At 39.6% G+C, this 23,566-nt stretch overlaps 1 protein-coding gene across 1 annotated transcript in view; it reads right to left on the minus strand.

Annotated features, from left to right (window-relative positions):
- NEO1 (neogenin 1) overlaps positions 1-23,566 on the minus strand; it is a 198,651-nt gene that overhangs the window by 50,110 nt on the left and 124,975 nt on the right. Inside the window, exons 8-13 of the mRNA XM_017868541.1 lie at positions 21,492-21,711; positions 12,883-13,037; positions 8,498-8,646; positions 7,984-8,122; positions 3,679-3,728; positions 2,308-2,455 (exon numbers count right to left, since the gene is read on the minus strand). Coding sequence (XP_017724030.1) covers positions 2,308-2,455; positions 3,679-3,728; positions 7,984-8,122; positions 8,498-8,646; positions 12,883-13,037; positions 21,492-21,711 — 861 coding nt within the window. The remainder of the gene's footprint in view (positions 1-2,307; positions 2,456-3,678; positions 3,729-7,983; positions 8,123-8,497; positions 8,647-12,882; positions 13,038-21,491; positions 21,712-23,566) is intronic.

Below are 23,566 nucleotides of genomic sequence, written 5' to 3' on the forward strand. Positions count from 1 at the left end.
TTGGAGAGACACTGTCCCTCTGTTGCCCAGGCTAGAGTGCAGTGGCACAATCACGGCTCACTTCAACCTCTGCTTCCTGGGTTCAAATGGTCCTCCCACCTCAGCCTCTCAAGTAGCTGGGACCACAGGCGAGCACCACCACACCTGGTTAATTTTTATATATTTTTTTTTTTCAGTCTCTGCTTATCCATTAAAATTTTTGTATTTTTTGTAGAGACACAGTTTCACCATGTTGCCCAGGCTGGTCTCAAACTCTTGAGCTCAAGGAATCCGCCTGCCTCAGCCTCTCAAAAGTGCTGGGATTACAGGAGTGAGCCATCATGCTCAGCTGAAACTGACTTTGAGAACATGTGTGGCCAATGCTCCCTTAGTGGTATTTCTCAGCACCATCTACTGCAGTCATGATACGGACTGCAGCTAAGAGATGTGGGGTTCTTGTGAAGAAGCTGGAAGACTGAAAGATATGCCCCTGGAGACAAACATTCACCTTCTCCTATTTTGAAGGGAGTCAATCCCATTTGTGAGGTGAGGAGTGAGAAGCTTGCTGATTACCAGAGCACAGTTTTTCACTGCCAATGGCTCTCTCAATTTTTAGAAACTTATACCCATAAACAAGGGAAAACATTATGCTTTTTTTCTGAGACAGAGTGTTACTCTGTTGCCTAGGCTGGAGTGCAGTGGCATGATCTCAGTTCACTGCAGCCTCTGCCTCCCCAGTTCAAGAGATTCTCATGCTGCAGCCTCCTGAGTAGCTGGGATCACAGGTGTGTGCCACCATGCCCAACTAATTTTTGTATTTTTAGTACAGATGAGGTTTCACCATGTTGGCCAGGCTGGTCTTGAACTCCTGACCTGAGGCGATCCACCTGCCTCAGCCTCCCAAAGTGCTGGGATTATAGGCATCAGCCACTGCACCTGGCTGGAAAACATGACACTTCTGGCCCCAGATCTTGGTTCTCTCAAGAACCTGGTCCCTGGGATCCCAGGAAAGTGGGTGATGCCAAGCTTCTGTAATCCTTTCAATGTCTACCCAGGAGAGATAAAATATAAAGAAAGTTAAAAGTTTCCAAAGGGTGATGAAATTAATTCTTGGGCTTGGATAATAATGACAATATCGCCCATTCTTATAGTTCTTATCCACCAGCACGCTTTGGAGTTTCCTAGCAAAAAAATTACCCAAGTCAGAGCTTTTGTCCCAAGATTAAACATGCCCTGTGACTACACTGTTACAGCTACAGATAACTCACACCTTTTGGTTGTAAATGTACTAGACTCAAATTCATCTGTTTGCTTGCAAAACAGATGGGCTCTATTGAGTGACAAAACTAAGCCGATGCAGCTGAGGCAATACTCCAACAGGCCCAGCCCATGTGAGTTTACTCCTAGGACAGAAGTACGGTGATGGTGCCAAAGCCGAGGCATGTGTAACTGAGCAGGACAGAGTCTTGTCTTGACACTGCTAAACTAATAAAGGAGTGGGCAGGATGGGGTCTGCTCAGACTACAGTCGATTCTGCAGCCATATGAAGCATCTATGAAAATCCAATGGAATAAGGACAGCTTGGGGCATCTGTCTCAATTCTTTGTAGGCATGATCCCAATATTCACAGGGTGAAAGCACTTAATCTGGCTCCCATGTTTCTCCTGCAAAAGAACCTTACCCTTGCTTAGCCAACTCTACTTCCCCTACTTGAGGAAGACAGGGGGATTCTCTGTCATCTCCAGGGTGAACCCACATTAGATATACATTTGGATCCATTTTTACCAGGTATGCCACTTATTCTGTTGCATATGAAGGGAAAACTATACAGAAGGAGCTATGCCTGATAGTATTTTCTAAAATGTTATCGTGTCCATAGTCGCATATATGATTATTGCAATGAGGCAGCTATTCACAAATACTGTTTCAGGCCACGTACACACGAGTGGTGGTTGGTGTTACAAAAACCATTTTGTAGACCTCAGTTACCAACTAGACTGAGTGGAGTAATTTCTATGCTTATATAACTTTGTTTAATCATTTTCAGATTACAAAAAAACAATAAATACATGCAAAATGAAAACATGGAGAATGCAGAAAACACAAGGAAGGAAAATCAAACTCAATCTCACCACTCAGAGATAGCAGAACCTTTAAAAATGTTTTCTACTAATCTTTATCAAGTCAGAAGTGGACTGAACCATTAAAAATTTTCTGAACCATTTTAAAACTGTGTAAGTCGACAGCTCAGAGCAGTCATTAGATTAGCATAATTCAATATCTGAGAAAGACACAGTCTACCTTTTGCCTATGTGCAAGGTAGCTTACCTTCAATCAGCTGAGACAGCTGTGTCCCGCTTACCAAGGTCTCAGTGACATCACTCTTTCGGGAGGCCTTTCGGTAGCGAATCTTGTAGCCAGTAATCTGCCCATTTTGTGTGGCTGGAGCAGGTGGCTGCCAGTGAATCATAATACTCTGCACAAGACAGGATTACAGAAAAAAGGCTGAATATATCAAAAGCTTGGTCCTATTTTACATATTTTTATCCTGATTTTACAGTGTAAAGAGAAGAAGCATAGAGGCAGCAAGGTACTCAGAGTTTTACAAAGTTATTTAACAATCACTCAAAAATACCTTTAAATTCTAAAACCCTCAAGGATCAAATGGGAAGATTATACATTCAAGTAGTACCCTCTGGACCCCTGATCTCCTGGCTGTTTTGCCAGAAAGAAGATGTTGGCTAAAAGTCTCAGAAAAGTTTTCAGAAGGAAAGTATAACGCCAGAAGCACATGGATTAGGGAAGTAAACTATTATTAGGTATAAAGATTCTTTCCCGTGTCCAGTGCAGAAGAGCTGAAATCTTCATCTAAAACTCTCTAAAAAGAGGACGATTAATTAACAGCTGGTTGCCTCTTAAAAGAAAAAAAGGAGTCCTATAGTACTTTCTTATTTTTTTAGAGTAGGGGGTCTCACTCTGTCACTCAGGCTATAGTGTAGTTGCATAATCACGGCTCACTGCAGCCTTGAACTCGCGGGCTCCAGTGATCCTCTCACCTCAGCCTCCCAAGCAGCTGGGACTACAGGCACGAGCCACTGCATTTGGCTCTCTATAGTACTTCTTGAAAGGACTGAATATCTCAGTTGTCTGTGTAGTCCAGAAGGGCTCTGAGCCTCTGAGAGGCATACATGGCCCTAAGAACACAGCAAACTTGGCTAGGAGGGACAGTTTGAGGAGATACAACCAATCTGACAGAGGTCTGCCTTTGATTCACATGGGCTCATCTCACAGCACTAAGGAACCATGTTATAAACAACTTATTTCCTTCTGCTGTACCACTAAGGTTCGGAACAGTTAACATCTAGAATGTAATGTTCTACAGAAAAAGAGCAATTTATTTGCAGAAACGCTAAAGCAGTTTTGGCGTCCGAGAAAGGAAGCAAAATTAAGGAGAATAAATGAGTTGGTTTTTAAGCCCAGCTTTAATGCAAGTGTAATATCTATGTCTTTTTATTTCTTTGCTTGTGATTTTTTTCAGTTAGGTTCTAATTTATAGGTTTAGTATTTTCAAATGCAGATTATTACAACACTGCCATTCATTTACTTTGATGCTTTCCCACAGAATCTCCCTTTCTATAAGCCCCTCTGAGGCGCAATAGTATACCAGTAAAAATGTACAGCAGCGTCATAAAGTTTTACCTTTGAATTTCTCACTTCCAAGGACAGATTCTGAGGAGCAGCACTGGGAACTAGAGAAGCAAACAAAAAAAATTGTTTTTTTAAATCACCCACACATCACCGCATCATATGATCATCTTGGCTGGACATTAAACAAATGCAAATCTCAAACACTGATTACGTGACCAGATCTAAACTAGCTGCCAATGCCCTTATGTTGACAATACTATGTGGATGACATATGGCCATGCCTGGTTCAATTTTTAACATAAGACACTTTCTTTTTTTTTTTTTTCTTGAGACAGAGTCTCGCTGTGTCGCCCAGGCTGGAGTGCAGTGGCGTGATCTCGGCTCACTGCAAACTCCACCTCCTGGGTTCACGCCATTCTCCTGCCTCAGCCTCCTGAGTAGCTGGGACTACAGGTGCCCGCCACCTCGCCTGGCTAATTTTTTGTATTTCTGGTAGAGACGGGGTTTCACTGTGTTAGCTAGGATGGTCTCGATCTCCTGACCTCGTGATCCACCCACCTTGGCCTCCCAAAGTGCTGGGATTACAGGCTTGAGCCACCACACCTGGCCCATAAGACACTTTCATATGGGAAAGCACCCACACCCAGGTCAGGTTGTACCTTTGAGAAGTCAGATAGTTATTTCAAGGATGTATAGTGGCTCTGAACTCTTCTAAAATCTCTCAACTTTTCTAGACCTCATATGTACTCAGAACCTTAAATGCATTCTTTTGAGTATTATTGATGATGGTTTATCTTTTTTCTTTTTTTTTTGAGACTAAGTTTCACCCTTGTTGCCCAGGCTGGAGCACAATGGCGCAATCTTGGCTCACAGCAACCTCTGCCTCCTGAGTTCAAGTGATTCTCCTGCCTCAGCCTCCTGAGTAGCTGGGATTACAGATGCCTACTACCAAGCCTGGCTAATTTTTGTATTTTTAGTAGAGATGCGGGTTTCACCATGTTGGCCAGGCTGGTCTTGAACTCCTGACCTCAGGTGATCCACCTGCCTCGGCCTCCTAAAGTGCTGGGATTACAGGCATGAGCCACCGCATCTGGCCCTGGTCTATCTTTACCTTGGCAGACAACCATGTTTTTCTGGAATACGGCAAGTGACTGAACGGGGTAATGACATTATGGATCAAAATGAGATGTACATACATCAGTAAGCCTGGCTTTTCTTGTGGAGTTTCTAAGCTGGTTTTGAAGGCAGTTCCCAAGTAGAGCAAAGATATTTAAGCAATGACAGCTGGTAAAGTGAACCATCTGGCTTCCTGAGGCAACCAGATATCAGAAAATACTCATTTAGATGTGAGAAGTTTGGGACTGCTGGTTAAACAAACAGCCACATAACTTTAGTTCCTCACTTATTTATTTATTTATTTATTTATTTTGAGACGGAGTCTCGCTCTGTCGCCCAGGCTGGAGTGCAGTGGCGCGATCTCGGCTCACTGCAAGCTCCGCCTCCCAGGTTCACGCCATTCTCCTGCCTCAGCCTCCTGAGGAGCTGGGACTACAGGCGCCCACCATCACGCCCAGCTAATTTTTTTTTTTGTATTTTTAGTGGAGATGGGGTTTCACCGTGTTAGCCAGGATGGTCTCGATCTCCTGACCTTGTGATCCGCCCGCCTCGGCCTCCCAAAGTGCTGGGATTACAGGCGTAAGCCACCGCGCCTGGCCTAGTTCCTCACTTTAGAACATAATCCAGGGTTATCTCAAAGTGTGTGGCCCACACATTCTCTAATATCTCCCTTCATATTGGTGACAGCAAGCAAAGTAAACCAAATTTGTTTTCTCTGCACTCACAAATTGCTGACTTTAGCCCTTCTCTCCTAATCCACTCATGGAAACCTCTCTCTTTCTGTCTCTAACATTTGGTGACCAGGTATACAACTAAGTGCCCACTGTACTATAGCTTCTGGAAGACAAAAGAATATGTCTTGCTAATTTCTGTAATTTGTGCCCAGCAAAGTGCCTTAAGCCTACACTCAGAGATTCAGGTAATGAGGGTCTAGAGTAGAACCTAGGCACATCGTATTTTGAAAAAAGTACATTAATAATCCAGTCATCTCTATGTTAAGAAGTGACTGAGTTGCAGAGGCATCCAACATAGCTGTTATCATTGTCTTCATTACCATCATTATAGCAAAGATTTGCTGCATGGTCATTACATGGCAGGCACTTATTCCTTATAATAATCTCAGGACGGAGTTTCTATTATCATTCCCAGTTTTCCGTAGATCAGAAAACTACAGAAGAGGTAGAGGGAAGTTAACTTGTCCAAGATATTTGTTTCACCTGGTATCAGAACCAAGATTTGTGTTATTCCAAAGTGCTTCCCCTAGCCACCATGCTGAGATGTGTTCAGTTCCCACAGATACTGTAGTCAACATGCCAACACACTTAATGCAGTTAAAATTTGCCTCATGTATAGATTTAAGAGCCTACAGTAAACTTTTTTTCCCTTAATTTTTCCCCAATATCTTGACTAACTGGCTTATGTGGTTCAGTAGCCAAGGTATAACCACCTACAGTTTGTTTCCTTTTTCCCAACTTTTTTTTTTTTTTAGACAGCATCTCACTGTCACCCAGGCTGGAGTGCAGTGGTACAATCACAGCTCACTGAAGCCTTGACCTCCCTGGGCTCAGGTGATCCTCCCACCTCAGTCTCCTGAGTACTAGGATTAAAGATGTGTGCCACTCATGCCCAGCTACTTTTTTTTTTTTTTTTAAAGTAGAGATGGGGTTTTGTCATGTTGTCCAGGCTGGTCTTGAACTCTTGGGCTCAAGTGAGCTGCCCGACTTGGCCTCCCAAAATGCTGACATTACAGGCGTGAGCCACTGCACCAGACCTCCCAACTTTTTAATCCTGAAAACTGTCAAGCCCATGGAAAACAGTAGCAAGAATAGTACAATGAATGGCTATTCTTTTCAGATTCACAATTATTAATATTCTGCAACCTTTGCTTTATTTATCTTACTCTATGTATATGTACACAGATTTCTCTCTCTACATATTATTTCTGAATCATCTGAGAGATGTCTGCAGTCATTATACTTCACTCCAAAATTCTGCAGTGTGTATCGCCACGTATCTCCTATGAACAAGGACATCCTCCAACAAAATGCACAATACAAAAATCACACTCAGAAATTTTAACACAAAAATATTATCTAATATAGCTAATAACATCTAATATTTACTATTGCCTAATACTGTAAGTATCTAACATTAAGTAATTATACCAATAGTGTCCTTTATGGCTGTTTTTTTTTATGTCCAGATGCAGGATCCAAAGATCATACATATTTTATTTCACATGTCTTTACTCTTCTTTAATCTAGATTCTAGAATGATTCCTCAACCTTTTTTTTCTTTCACAAAACTAATATATTTTGAGAATCCAAGTCAGTTAAAATAAAAAATTTTTTTTGCAGAACTTCCCTCAATTGGGATGTGTCTCATTGTTTCATCATGATCAGATTCAAGTTAAATATTTTTGGGACTAATACAACAGAAGTAATATTGTGTCTTCCTCCACATATCACATAAGGAGGCACGTGATGTCAGCCTGTTCTTTTATTGGTGATGTTAAGTTTGACTATTTTCTTAAGGGAGTTTAGCTTCTAAAGCATGTGTATATAAGAGCTGTATACACATAAATAAATTTAAAAAAAAGACATTTTTCTAAAACATTAGATTTAGCTGAGTTTCATGAAACAACATATACCCTTAGTAAGTGCAATGAACTCTAATCTTTTCTGTTCTATTCTAAAATATACATATTTTAAATGCTGGTTTTGACCTACTTAATCTCTTTGGCAAGCTGTAGTTCAAAAAACACTGCTCTAGGTCATGGGTATGTATATAACTTAATTTAGAAATTCAGTCACAGGTGAGAAATACAACAGTCATAAATATGGAGGAACTAGAAAGACTAATTTGGCATGCAAATATGATTGCTAAGTAGAACAAGGCTAGTCTTCCAAAAGCCCTGGAATGGTCTGTGTTATGAACAAGCAATAGTATTTACTTACACAAAAGCTTCTGCTACAAATATAAATGCTGAGAGCCTACTCAGTAAGAGGCACTTTATGTTCTATGCTTTCTCACTGAATCTTTACAGCAACTCAATGAAGTTAGTATTATCTACATTTTACATGTAAAGAAAGGTGTTCAGACTTTACTAAAGTCGTATTACCAGAAAGAGGTAGAACTGGGATCTGAACTGAATCTTCTAGACATCAAAGCCCATATCTTACAAGTAAACCACTAGGGGCACCAAGTGTGGTATATTGTTCCAGAGGAAGAAAGACTCACCATCTGACAATGTTCGAACAGCAACATCTTGTGTGGAGACTCCAGGACCATGTTTATTGTAGGCCACCACTCGGAAACTATACTCTGTATATTTTTTCAACCCATTAATGGTGAAAGAGTGACTTGAAACATCAACATCCTTGAATAAAATAAAACATTTTATACCTACACAACTCAAGCCAAAAGAAAAGTTGGAAATTAAAGAATTAGCTATACAAATTCTATATTCTACATGAAACAGATTTTATCCCTTTTACATAAGGTTCTTTAACAGTCAAAGCAGATTAATCATAAACTGACAATTTACTTAGAAATACTGCTTGATGTTCAGTGACCGCTGCTGGTAAAAACTACACAATAAATCTTGGTACAAAGAAATAGAATCTGTCAACTTTTCATTTCCTATATATCTTTTTCTCCCTCAAATTTCCAGTCAAGCAACTATTGAGTTTTGGAAACATATTTCGACTTTACTATTCCAATCAATGGTTTGAAAAGTTGCTTCACTTCATACCTGTTCTTTATCTGTCCCCTTTTCCATGTAGTACAATTTATAATTCTGAATTTCCCCATTGCCAGACACTGGTGTTTCCCACGTAACAGTGATGGAGGTAGGCGAGGTTGCATATGCACGAATGTTAGGTGCTGGGCCAGGGAGCTGAACTAGAAAGAAAAGTTTGAGATAGCAAGATATAAATGAAATGCTACACTCCTCAATAACCGTTCTTGGCAATATTGTCATATTGGCCATATTTTAAAAATAATAGAAGCTAAGAAAACAATGGATTTGATTGAAGTGGTTTTAGAACAATATATAAACACATTTTCCTTTTTATGATTCAAATCAAAGCCAGAAATTACACTGAAAAACTTTCCTTGTGGTTTATAAAATCCCAGTTTTGCAGCGGGCCTACACAAGACATAAAAGGCAACCACCACAGAAAGAGATCCTTCTTTTGTCGGGCACTGTGGTAGGCACTAGGGATACAGTGATGAAGAGACTCCTGCCCACAAAGAACTCCCAGTCTAGCAGGAAAGTCAGACACATAAACAGTTACAAAAAACGTCTTAAGTGCTAACAGATTTAGGTAATGGTTATAACAAAAACAGAAAGACGAGAGAGTACACAATTCTGCTTTGGGAGGGGTTTGGGAGGGAAAAGAAGGATTGGTGAAGAATTCTTGGAGTCAAGCAAAATGAACACTTTCCTCAGATACCAAGGGGAAAATCATTCCAGTCAATGGGGTCAGTAGGGAGAATATACAAAAAGACAGTGTTAAGTGGTTCAGCTTGGTTGAAACAGTGGATATGGGAGACAGAATGTTGAAAACAATGACCGATCAGATAGTGAAGAACCCTCTAATGTCCTGCTATTGAAGCTCACGTTTTCTCTAGTAGGTGTTAGGTAACTACTGAAAAATTATGAGCAGGAGCATGACATGATCAGATCTGTGTTTAGAAAGGACATATGAACACATGTATGGAAGAAAACAGCAAAGGAACAAGAGTAGATAAAAGAATAATAATTGTAAAACAGCTCCCATTTATTGAATGGTTACAGTCAGTCAAGCACTAAATACTTGACATGTATTTTCTCATATAATCTTTGCACTAAACCAAATGAGATAAATATTATCATCCTCATTTACAGGTGAGGTTATGAAGTTAACAATCTTTCCCAAGTGATGGGAAAGTTAGCTCGTGGTGGACCCAAGAGTCGAGTACTTGCTGATTCTAAAACATGGGCTCAAGAGGACCTTTCAGGAGATGATTACAATATCCATGACAGGATGCATGTGACTGGAGGCCTGGATCACCGGCTGACTGCTTAAGTGTCTAGCTGGCTCTGTCTCCTACAATGGCTCACATACCTACCCTTTTACTATATTCTTTTTGTCTGATTGACAGGTTCCAGTTCCAATTTATACACAAATCCTGTGTAGCTGTCTATGCCTACACTTTGGTAGACATCTATATTTGAAAACATTTCTCTGGCACTAGTGTTTCTGTAATTCATTAGATTTAAAAACTGGGAAGGGAAAAAAAACTAACAAAATGTAAAACAAACTGGCTTTCCTGAATAACAGCACCATAGCTTAAGATTAATTTTGCTACCAAAGTAGAGAAATCTGAATATGGTTACTCTAACAGTTGTTTGCTTTAGTTATGAATCATGTTACTCACTTAAGTTAAGGGCGCATTTTGTGCAGCCTGACAGGTGGGATTTGTCACACTTCTGCTGCTATGGGAAACTTTCCTCTAACTTATTAAAGGAGAAGAAAAACAAAACACTCCCTAAATTCTCTTGAAATCATTTTCAATATATTCATTGGCCAAGTGTAGGCAAATATGATCCTAAAAAAGGTGCTAATGAATTCTTTCATTTCAGCTGTACAGTGGCATAATAAATGGAAAAAATGTTAAGTTGGTTTGTGAAACTAAATATGTAAAATATTTTCCAAGGGCTGGTTCCAACATTTATGCCTCCCCCACACAAGCTGAACACCTCCAGATGAAATGCAAATCTCTCTTCAGAAACTGCTTCTCTTTTGCCAAAACATGTTAGTCTCTTCGCCATCCTTAAAATACCCTCACCAGAACCTGTTGCCCCTTCTACCTATATTCTTGTAACTATTTTCTTTTAGCCAAACTCCTTGAATAAATGGTTGTGCTTCCTACTTTCCTTAAGGTGATAACACATCACACTGTTGTCTATGGTACCAGACCATAAGCTCCTTGTGGACAGAAGTCAAGTCTTACTCATCTTTACATCCTGACTGCCTAACAATTACCTCCTGACTGCCTAACACAGTGGCTGACACGTGGTGGGCACTCAATAAATCCACTCTTCTTCACCCCTTTTCTTTCATCTCTAAATTTGACAATGACCCTCCCAGTGGTTCTCAACAATTTGACATATGAAGTGAAATGATAATGAAAACTACAGATTCTTTCCAAGGGAAATGTGAGTATGTACAGACTCAAAGATTTATTTTCATGTAGTTTCAGAAGGTTTACAGCTTCAGGATAGGACCCTTGCATTTCCTTCATTTTCATCATGACTTACCTTGCATGTGCACTGTTAGATTCTATTTCTGGGATTTGGGTCATGCAAATTCCTTCCCACAATAAGCTTGCTCTAAGTCAAATGCCTCAAGGCCAGCCTCAGGTCTCATCTTTCCCTAGGATCCTGCCTTGACTTTTCTATCTTTTACAGTAAGTTTTCTCTATTCTGTATCCTAGTATCTTTCATGAATGATGCTTCTATATGAAAGCTGATGAAGGATAACTGAGCTTGAAACCTAATAGAGTATTCCTGCTCTTGTCTGAACATAGATAACTGTAAAATTCAACATCCTGCCTGTAATGAGAACACACTCTTCCCTTAAATCAACCCCCTGACTCTGTGATGGCCCTCTTGTTCTTGACTGGGTTTGATTCATATCTTCAATCTCTGTCACTGAGATGATGAAAGGTCTCCTATCTTGCCTGCTCCTTCTTTAAGGGAAGAAGACCTAGCTTGTTCATCCCTGCATCTCCAGTATCTTGCACATTACCTGGTATGGGGATACTCAATAAATATTTGACAGGTGAGTGATTTGCCATGGCATTAGAAAGTGAAGTTCTACAGCTTCTTGACTTATTCTACCCATCAGGTAAAGTTCTTAAATTATTTCTATAGTTCCACTGGTAAAGTCATTTAATCTGTTTAGTTGCCTGGTCAGTAGCCTCTACACATATATCTAAAATACTCTCTACTTAAAGTAAAATATTTTATTATTACTGGAGGTTTTAATACAGAAAACTAATGCTGTTAATAATAAAAGTAGACTGAAGAATACACCGAGGAAAAACAACTTGTGCTAAAAGAAGGCAAAAGTCTAGACAAAAACGTCAAGTAGGAAAAGCATTCATGAAGATTTGGCTGCTTGTAATTTTGGGCCTATAGTTTACAACCCACACGTAAGATATACAACACATTTATACTATAAATAAACCCGACTGACACTCAAGTCACAGAAAATCTTAGAAATGTAATTAGAAGTAACCCTATGTAGCACAAAAGACCACAGGTCCAAAATAAAGCCTCAAGGAGATTCTAAAGAGCATGGTATGCCTAAAGATAGACAATCCAGTTAAGAACAATCATTAAATACCTACTTCATTGTGCAAGGCATTACATTAGACACTGTGGGAAATGTAAAGATGACAAAGGCTCTGTCTTTGCTATAAAGTCAGCAAGATAAGTTCATAATCATAACTGAAGGAAGAATGTAATAAATACCTTAGAACTGTGGAGATAACAACATTAGAGGAAAGATTCTAGAAGGCATCTGAGCTAAGTCTTAAAGGGTCAGTAAAATATGAACATGTAGGAAAGCATCAACAGAAGTATATTGTCTCATACTATTTGCTTTTTTTTTTTTTTTTTTTTTTTTTTTTAAGACGGAGTCTCACTCTGTCACCCAGGCTGGAGTGCAGTGTTGCAATCTTGGCTCACTGCAACCTCTGCCTCCTGGGCTCAGGTGATTCTCCTGCCTCAGCTATTCTCCCAAGTAGCTGGGATTACAGGCACTCACTACCATGCCCAGTTAATTTTTGTATTTTTAGTAGAAACGGGGTTTCACCATGTTGGCCAGGCTGGTCTAGAAAACCTGATCTCAGGGGATCCGCTTGCCTCAGCCTCCCAAAGTGCTTGGATTACAGGCATGAGCCACCATGCCCGGCCCTATTTGCTGTTTTTGGATGTAAATTAATTTTGTCTCCAATAATTGATAAGGGCCCTGAAGGTAAGGAACTGTTATCTTCTGCTCCCCTATGGTGTGCGAGGCTAAACAAAGGCAGAACTTCAGAAAGGTCTACCTCTAGGGGGTGCTGACAGACAGGTGGAAGACTTACCCTCAGGTTGCGTTTCTACTCGCAGTGGAGCTGAACTCTCTCCGGAGCCATGCTTATTTTGAGCCATAACTCTAAAGGTGTACACAGTCGCTGGCATTAGGTTTTGAATGGTTACCTGCATCTCTCCTGGGCGACTGGTATTCTCAACACGTTCCCTTTAGACAAAGAAGGATTTGCAGAGAAATAGCATCAATTAGGAATATTTCTAGAATGTACAGTTTCATTTTCCACTCTACATAAAAATCTATCAGTTTTAAGTCAAATTAGCTCTCAGACAGTGAAGCTTCTGGGGGTAGGACAGTGCAAAGAAGATGGGGACTGGCAAAAGAGCAAGGGCATATGTATCTGACAAGTCGGTGATGTTCTTGCTGACATGTTACTGATATTGCTGACCATAATCACAACTTCCTTTCAGAGAAGACACAGGGCTCTTCTCAATGCCATTTCAAATGGGGCAGCTAGTCATCCACTTTCTAGGCTTTAGAAATCACTGAGTTTTAGGGAAACTGATGGAAGGTGGATATTGGTATGACCTAATGATATTTCACAGAAAATATCAAAGAATGCTGTGTATATTCTGGATAAGAGACTCTCAATAAAAAGAATGCTAGAGGTTACCACTTTTTAAAACTGGAAATAAAACGTTAAACATTTAAATAAATCCTAAGTGTAACCCAGTCTATAAAATAAGCTGATTATAATACTGATTTTTATAATTTATTTTTTAAAATTAACACTACTTCAATGATTTTGAAGCTGATATGAAATGATATGAAATGTCTGACAAATTTTATCACAAACAACTCAAATCCAGTGGTCTAGTATTAAATATTATGAGATGAAAACTTAAAACCAGTTATCTAGGTTCTTCAGTAAAGGTGGCTTCTACGTTCTGTCTTGGGGTCTGTGTGACCAACACAGGTCCACAAACATGCTCAGTCTATTGTACTCACTAGAATGAAAACCAGATTGTATAATCAAGAGTTTTCAACAAATATTGTGAAGGAATTTGTTTTAGACAAACAGTTGGCTTTTAGGAACTGTCATTCATGTGAGGAAAGAGCTATACCTGTCTTAAGAAAGTAATTAAAGAGCCTCAAACTACTCCATTGAAGAAATTATTCTAATTTATTGAATTAAAATTCTTACTTTAAAATACTGGTAATTTGTCTTGAAATTGCAGATTAAAATTTGTTTAGGTCTAAATGACCATACGCCAATTTGTCTGATTGTGAGCATTTGCATTGCAGAGAAGTGCTTTTCAGTAATTTTCTATAGTTCTTTAAGTTACTTTATTTTAACTAAAAAATCCAACAGTAGTACCCACATAATATTTACAGAGGATTTTTTTCTCTATAATCAGCTAGGTCCCTGGAAAAGAATACTGTGGTAACAGAAATTATCTTTCAGAGATACTTGAGATACCTAAAAATACTATTTTATCTTCAGCTAAATCTCTCAATCACAAGATTTACAAGGAAGGATCAACTGATTTCTTACAATTTAAGGTTTCTGACACTTGGTCTGATCACAGATGATCCCTGTCTTAAAGAGAAGTACAGCTGATGCTTGAACAACACAGGTTTGAACTGTGCAGGTCCACTTACAAGCGGATATTTTTCAACAGAAGTTACACCGAGTGTGCCTGCCTTTCCTGCCCTGCTTCCATTTCCTCCACCTCTTCTGCCTCTGCTACTCCTGAGATAGTAAGACCGACCCCTTTTCTTCTTCCTCCTCCTCTTCAGCTTACTCAACCTGAAAGTGAAGACCTTTAGGATGATCTACTTTCACTTAATGTACAATAAATATTTTCTCTTAAGATTTTTTGTTTGTTTGTTTTGAGACAGGGTCTCACTCTGTCACCCAGGCTGGAGTGCTCTGGTGTGATCTCGGCTCACTGAAGCTTCCACCTCCTGGGTTCAAGGGATTCTCGTGACCTGGCCTCCAGGATAGCTGGGACTATAGGTGCGCACCACCACACCTGGCTAAGTTTTGTATTTTTAGTAGAGACAAAGTTTTGCCATGTTGGCTAAGCTGGTCTCAAACTCCTGGCCTCAGGTGATCCACCAGCCTCAGCCTCCCAAAGTGCTGGGACTACAAGCATGAACTACCGCACCTGGTCCCTTATGATTTTTTAAATAACATTTTTTCCCTAGCTTACTTTACTGCAAGAATACAGTGTATAATACATATAACATAAAAATATACACTGTTGATGTTATTGGCAAGGCTTCCAGTCAACAGTAGGCTACTAGTAGTTAAGTTCTGGAGAGTCAACTATATTGTATTTTACACTAAACTAAAGGCTCTTTGAGACAGTACAGATCAGGTCTCTTTTGTTAACCCTATACAGAAAAGTTGAAACAAGTTTTCTTCTACAAAGACACAGGAGGGGGACTACTTTACTTTAAACTGAAGTAAAAGACTGTCTCATCCATGTTCGTGTACCATAGAAGCACTTAGCAGAATGGTCACACAGGGAAGCTGCATCACAAATACACACTGAATGAATAAAAGAAAATCTGCCTTCTGATATGTAAATCTCATGTAGTAATATCATATATATAATTTTTGTTTGTTTCTATGTGAAAGGGAAAAAAATGGGAGAAATAGGTGAAGTTTACTAATACCTAAATCAAATTTCTAAAGAAGTATTACCATTAAAAAAAAAAAAGTCAGTCATAGGTGATCTGACACCATTGGTCTGAGGTCCCAGAACCAAGTTAATATGCAGGAAAAAATCCTTGGTTTTGGGATAAGATTCAAGAAGCATTTGAAACATCAATTCTCCTAAGTGTGTGGGGTTACAGTGGGACTCAGCTTAGAATGTGAAAGCTAAGAGTCAAAGGGGAAAGAAAAAGGCACACTTTATAGAAAGCAAGCACTGGGCTGGAAGTTAGGAGATGCAATTCCAGTTCTAGCAATGCTACTAGCTTACAAGGAAAAGTCACTAATGTTTTCTGGGCCTCACTTTCTTTCTTTCTTTCTTTCTTTTTTTTTTTTTGAGCGGAATCTCACTCTGTCACCCAGGCTGGAGCGCAGTGGCACAATCTTGGCTCACTGCAAGCTCTGCCTCCCGGGTTTACGCCATTCTCCTGCCTTAGCCTCCCGAGGAGTAGCTGGGACTTACAGGCACCCACCACCACGCCCGGCTAATTTTTTGTATTTTTAATAGAGACGGGGTTTCACCGTGTTGGCCAGGATGGTCTCAATCTCGTGACCTCATGATCCGCCTGCCTTGGCCTCCCAAAGTGCTGGGATTACAGGTGTGAGCCACGGCGCCTGGCCTGGGCCTCACTTTCTTTATGTATTAAATGAAAAAATGAGACAGGGTGGGCAAACTTTTTCTTAAAGGGCCTGGTAGTAAATATTTATAGGGCAAGAGGCAAAATGGAGGATATTATATAGTTACCTATGTAATGTTTCAAATGTAACTATTTAAAAATGTAAAAACTATTCTTAGCTCTGGGGCCATAAAAATAAATAACTGCCCCAATTTGGCACAGTGTCAAGGGTTTGCTAACCCCTTGACTAGACTAACAGATCTCTAAGGCTTCAATCCATCTTTAAAGTGCTATAAATAGCAGGAATACCTTACTTTCCACTTCTCACTTAATGGTTAATATAGAAAAGTACTGCTTTTTAAAGAAAGACGAAATTTCCATAGCTGAAAAGGCAGAAAGAAAGGACCCTCTGAAATCTCTGGCAACTCAGGTACCCAGAAGAATTACGGCTCATGACCAAGGCATATAGTGCCACCTGGTGGCTAAACTTTCAAATGCAGGAAGTGGGTGAATTTGTAAATACAGGTAGTGGCATACATTCTCACATTTAATTCTTACTACACATCTGGGAAGTAAATATATTACCCTTGTTTTTTAGATAAGAAAATTTAAGCTGATAAAGGTTAATAAGAAAGTTTTGTTTATATAACAATTAGCCAGGTTATAGTCTTATGACTTAAAAGAATTAACTTCTCCTTCATTGCCTCTATTGAGAAATCACAAAGTAATGAAGCAACAAAAAACTATTATGGTCTCCCAAATCTTCCTTTTAGATATTTCCCAAATTCGTCCTATCCACTTCAAGTCGCTGCTTTCACCTTCATCCAAGCCGACAACTAGCACATATCCAGGCTAACATAATTACTACCCAGTTTTGTCTCCCTGACTCTATTTTTTCTCTCCTTTAATCTTGGGTAGTGTTCCCAAAGTACTGTTTAGTAAAATCACAGTGTACAACTTTCTTAACAGTCTAAAATGGTCCCTTCTTATCTGATTACGTCAAAATTCTCACTGGCATTCCAGCATCTGGCTCCAAACGTCCACTTTATTCTAATCTCTTACTAATTTCTGCCAAAACCTCTGGGCCAGTTTGGCCAGCTTTCTTGCCTTTGCATCCTTCTCACAGCATACACACAGATGGCCTCACCGTGCACTTCCTCTTCCTTTACATACACTCGTCATGCCCACCTGCCTCTGCCAATTCAACTTCTGTATCTCTTCCAACTACAAATTCGTTTACTAATCATTCCTGCTTACTCCAACCCATAATCTATCATAAAATTTAAATAGGTGAGTCTCATTAAAAACATTTAAATATAAAAGTACATATAGTTAAAAAAAAAAAACAAGTCTCAGTTCTCTTTTGTCAAAACCTGTCCGGCCCTGAGAGCTGACTGTGGCACATATTGACGCATATCTCACCAGACAGTCTCCATGCCAGGGTTTCTCACCCTTGGCACTACTGAGACATTGGGCAGGATAATTCTTTGTTGTGGGACTGTCCTGTGTGTGGCAGGATGTTCATTAGCATCCCTGGCCTCTACCCACTAGATGTCAGTAAGTACTTCCCTCATCCCAGCTATGACAACCAAAAAAAAAAAAAAAAAAAAAACCTGCCAGCATTGCCAAATATTCCCTGAGGGATGAAGGGGCAAAACTGTTGCTGGTTGAGGATCACTGCTTTACACATTTACATAGACATCAAAATATACAGATAGGTCATTTAAAAAAACTGCTGCACCATACTTACGTGTATACATACAGTCATGCACCGCTTAACAACAGGGACATGTTCTGACAAATGCATCACGTCATTTCATCGTGTGACCATCACAGAATGCACTTATGCAAACCTTGATGGTATAGCTCAGAGTATATCCCACACACCTAGGCTGTATGGGACAGCCTATTGCTCCCAGGCTACGAACCTGCACGTTACTGTACTTAATGTTACTGTACTGAACACTGTAGGCAATGGGAACACAATGGCAACTGTCTATATGTCTAAACACAGAAAAGGTACAGTAAAAAGACAGTGGTATAATCTTATGGGATCACCATTGTATACGCAGTCTGTCTGACTGAAGCATTGTTATGTGATGCACGACTGTATATTATGTGCCCATTCTTCTACCAGTGGATATTTACATAGTCTCCTTTTATAATCTNCGAACTGCACGTTACTGTACTTAATGTTACTGTACTGAACACTGTAGGCAATGGGAACACAATGGCAACTGTCTATATGTCTAAACACAGAAAAGGTACAGTAAAAGACAGTGGTATAATCTTATGGGATCACCATTGTATACGCAGTCTGTCTGACTGAAGCATTGTTATGTGATGCACGACTGTATATTATGTGCCCATTCTTCTACCAGTGGATATTTACATAGTCTCCTTTTATAATCTTGCAAACAATGCTATAAATAAACGTGTTTGTATGAGGGCCCAATGCATACATATATCTGTATGTCTTACAGGACAGTTACCTAGAAGTGTGATGGAAGGCTATGTATATTTAAAATATGTTAAAATTCTGCCAAATCACCTTCCCTAGACTATTCTAATTTATACTGCCACCAATAACCTAGAGTGGTTTCCTCCTAGCTGTCAACTCATTGAACACTGGATATTATCAACTTAAAATTTTTGCTAGCTTTATAGATGAAAAATGGTAACTTGGCCAGGCGCAGTGGCTCATGCCTGTAATTCCAGCACTTTGGGAGGCCGAGGTGGATCACCTGAGGTCAGGAGTCCAATACCAGCCTGGCCAACGTGGTGAAACCCCGTCTCTACTAAAAATACAAAAATTAGCCAGGCGTGGTGGCAGGCACCTGTAATCCCAGCTACTTGGGAGGCTGAGGCAGGAGAATCGCTGGAACCCGAGAAGTGGAGGCTGCAGTGAGCCAAGATCGTGCCACTGCACTCCAGCCTGGGTGACCCAGTGAGACTTTGTCTCAAACAAACAAACAAAAAACCCTCATCATTTTGCTTCCAAGATTGCCTGCGATGGTGAAAACCTTTTTTTCTTTTTTTTAACTCTAATGGGCTTTCCAGTACTATGAATCATCTGCTTGTATTATCTGTCTCTTGGGATATCTTTTACTTATAATTTGTAACTTTGCTACTGTTTCCTGTTACGGTTTCCCGATTTGCCATCTCCCTTTAAAAGCCCTTTCTTGTTCTCCAAATGATAAAAATCATTTCTGCATTTTCTTCTAATATGTTTATAGATTTAAAAAATATTTATCTCTTAATCCATCTATAATTTAAGACACAGATATAACTTTTATTTTTCCCACCAAATGGTTAATCAATCTCAACATGATTACTTGAATTATCTATTATTTCTCCACTGATTGAAATTAATGTATTTACTTAATAAATATTTACTGAGTGTTACTAAATGCCAGGCTGTTCCAGATGCTGGAGAACACTATTGAACAAGACAGACAGAATAAATAAGCTGATAAAAGAGAAAATTTCAGAGAGTAATAAGCGCTCTCAAAAAAAAAAAAAAAAAAAAAAAAAAAGCCCACAAAAAAAAAAAAAAAAAAAAAAAAAAAACCCAAATAAAAGCGAAACAAAAATACCACACACATACCCAAAAATGGGTGATGTGACAGCAGTGGTGTTCTGGTGAATGTTTAACAACTGGCTCTGGTTTGTAGCATTTGTCACTGTAAATACTCCCACCGTGCCCAATTTCAAGCTGCCAAGTCATGTCATTAGGTTTGCAAAATTTCCCGAGCATTTAACAATTAGCTTGGGAACAAGCTGGCTCTGATACCCCACTGTGTGACATTAACCGAGGGGCTAAGTTTGGGTTGGTATTCAGGGAAGGCCTGAGGAGATGTCATCTAAGGATGACAGATAAGAAGCCAGATGTAATTAATGTGAGGAAAATGCATTTCTGGTAGAAGGCACAGTAAGAGCAAAACACCTGTTGTAGAAACAAAGCTTATTACACAGAATTACTAAATGGCTTCTTTCTTCTGTGACAGCTTATGAGATTTGCAATGAGATTTCAAAATCTATTGAAGATATTTTAATGGTGATATTGAAACTTGCTGTTCGGTGGGAATGTCTTACCTTTTTTATGTATAGAACTGTTTTCCTACCCTTGTAAAACTCAAAACATACAGTATAGCATTCAGGTAACTCCATCCATTGGTCTTCAATTATGTGTCACTTAGACTTCTTGAGAGTATTAAAGAAAGGGTCCTGCACTTGCTGAACTTGCCAGTCTGGTATTAACTATAATATACATCAACTATAAGCATGCTAATGGAAATGTAAGCTTTAGCTGATGTGTTAGCGCTCCTACTAAAACAGGTATCTTAGCTTTCTTATTCTGGTTGGAAGAGCACAGTGAAGGAATTTACTCAGCAATGTGTGAACAGTCAGCATGTGCCATGGTTCCTTCCAAAGAGTTTATAATCCGGTTGGGAAAACAGCACAAATACATGTAACATAATTGAAGAATAACAGCTTAAGGTAGTAAAAGATCACATATGACCACAATCAAGTGCCAATATTAGGGATACAAACACACGTACAAGGGAAACACTCTATGTGCTGAAAAGGTGGGGAAAGCTTTTTGAGAACTTAATAGGGCTTAACCTGGGCCAAGAAGGATTAATTGAATTTACCTTTAGCTGAGAAAGGGGCAAGGGGAAGTGACTGAAGAGAAAATACTGGAAAAAAAGGCTACAGTGATTAGACTGGTTTCACTAGAAAGTCAGTTACATTGGGAAAAAAGGAAAAACAAGTTGGACAGATAAAGTGAAGCCAGCCTGTGGCATAAAGCAGCCTGGACATTATGGATCTTCTCCTATGAGCAATGTGAGCTCCTGAGGGGGTGGAAATGAAGAGGAATGTAATGAAAATGCTATTTTAGTAAAAGTCATCACTAACTACTCTTGCTTCATCAAGGAAAACCCCTGGAGCTCCGCAACTCACACCACATAAGGGTGTGGCAAATATTCATTTAAGATTACTTTAATAAATTAAGTCTACCTTAATCTCTAGAACTTATACTGACTGAATCTTATGAAAAAAGGGCAGTCCTAGTTACATTTAAATACTTCCACCTCAATAGCTGTATCTATCCTCTCCCTAAGTCATCCCAGAAAAGGAGAGACTACCAGGATTTTAGTCTGCTTCGGAGATTATTTAATTACCTAAAATTAGGGAATATGCATCTCTGTGATCTTATTTTCTGGACGAAAAATTGGTACAGATACCAAGAGCCAGGGTGAGCATGACAAGGCTGCTGTGACCAAGAGGCAGCCAACTGGCTGCAGACACACACGCACTTACCTAGCAATCCCTTCCTTGGTGTAGAACACAGAGTAGGTAAGGTTGTCTCCATGAGGATCTGATGCAGGTGTCCGCCACGTCAATTTGATGAAGCGGGTAGAGACCAGGGAGGCCACGACATCCCGAGGAGCTGAAGGCAATGGTCCCGTTGTGGCTGGTGCTAGATGGTCAGTAGTGGCACTGGTCAGTGAAGTGGGAGGTAATGTTGGGATGGCAACATCTTGTCATGTGCAAACATTGGGGAATATGAAGGGCAAACCACGACGGTTTTAAAAAAGAGAACAGAAAAAACAAAAAACAAAAAAGAAATAAACAAAACCACGATGGGAAACAAAATAAAATGAATGAACATAAAAAAGGCCATTAAACTGAAGGCTAACATGCAGGCCAGGGTAACTACTGAAAACTAATGGGCACTATTCAAAACACATCACTGGAGGGCAAGCAGACTTTCTGGCCACTATAATGGTTATGGGCAAGGGACAAGGAGGGTGACAGCTGAGAATAAAACATCTCACAGAGGGCACAGCAGTGCCCATGTAATTTTCTTAATCCTGAAAGCAGCATGCAACATCTGTCAAATTTTGCATAAAAGTCTCCCAAATGACGTCACTATTTTCTTCTACTTTAACATATGGAATAGTATGGATGACCCTAGCTGCACTCAGAGGCCCATGGCTATCGTGACTTCACTGCAGAGCTCCTTTGCAGGAGAACTGAGGGCCATATCTTCAACTTTAGTCTAATATTAAACCCTGCACTTCTGTATTTGGTAATCCTGTGGGCGAAGGTTGATAAACTTCTTCATTATACTTTGCTGTTTTGTCAATTCATTTAGCTATGACAGTATAAGATCCTGAACCAAAAATTCCAAAGCCAAAAACATGCAAGTCAGGTAGCTAATCTGTTTGTTAGACTCTTCACTGCGATGTATACTGAAACGGCTTGCAGACCTCAGGGACTGGATCGGAGAAAGGAAGCAGTGGCAAGCCAAAGCTGCTAGTCAAAAGCCACTTTTATAAAGAGGTAGCCATGGGTAACTTCATGACTTCCAAGGCAGCCCATTCTACTCATGGACAGTACTGATTGTAGAAATGTATTCCTAATACTGAACCTAAAATCTCTTTCACTTTGGAGTCAGAGAGTACAAGTTTAATCTCACAGTTTTTAACTGAAAGAGCTCATCAGAATCATGTTCAAACCGTAAAAGGGAAATTAGTAGGAGAGACATAGAGAGGAAAACATGAAAACAGTGAATCTAGTTTTGAATGAAGTGGTGGAGCAACAACCTCCTGGAAATGTTTGTGAACTGCGAGAGTGTAATGTGATGCAGTCTAAATAAATATGCCACATGAAATAAATTATCTATCTCAGGGAATTGGCAAAGAAGGACCAACCTAAAATCTCTAGATAGGTGGAGAGGGAGAAGAGTAATCCAATAGCTACCACTTATTGAATACCTTATATATGGCACTCTGGCTGTCTACACAGAACATTCAATCCTTACAGCAGCTCTATAAAATAGGTACAATCATTATCTCTAACTTATATGTAGAGACTGACACTGCTAAATCACTTGCCCTAGGTCACAGAGAATGACTGGTGGAGTGGTATTAATAAAATCAACTTTAGTTTTCAGTTTAAAGGACCTCTGGATATAGCCAAGCGGAGTCTGAAAACTTGACTTCCAGTTCTCGTGCAAATCACACAAGAGAGCCTTGTTCTCTCTCCCTTTTTTCTCCTCCCTTGGTAGTGCTTTTAAGAGTGCAGATTGCCATAACAATGTTAAGATTATGCAGTTTCAGCCCTGACGTTAAGTACACACTTCACTAAATCAAGTGTCAATACTACAAAACATTAACTCTGAATGGATGCTGAGGCCTTGTAGTACTGTACACATCAACAGATGCACTGCCTTAGAGGAAATAAATACCTCTCATTCACAGCTTTCGGAGTTTTTCTTTATGTATTTCGTCAGTTTACTCACACAATAACCCTATGAAGTAGGCTGGAAATGATAGGATTAGATGCTGAGATAAAGGTTAGGAAGGAGTCAAAGACTTCCAAGTTACTAG

The sequence above is a fragment of the Rhinopithecus bieti genome, unplaced genomic scaffold (assembly GCF_001698545.2).
Source record: "Rhinopithecus bieti isolate Rb0 unplaced genomic scaffold, ASM169854v2 scaffold_4639, whole genome shotgun sequence".
Lineage (NCBI taxonomy): Eukaryota > Metazoa > Chordata > Mammalia > Primates > Cercopithecidae > Rhinopithecus > Rhinopithecus bieti.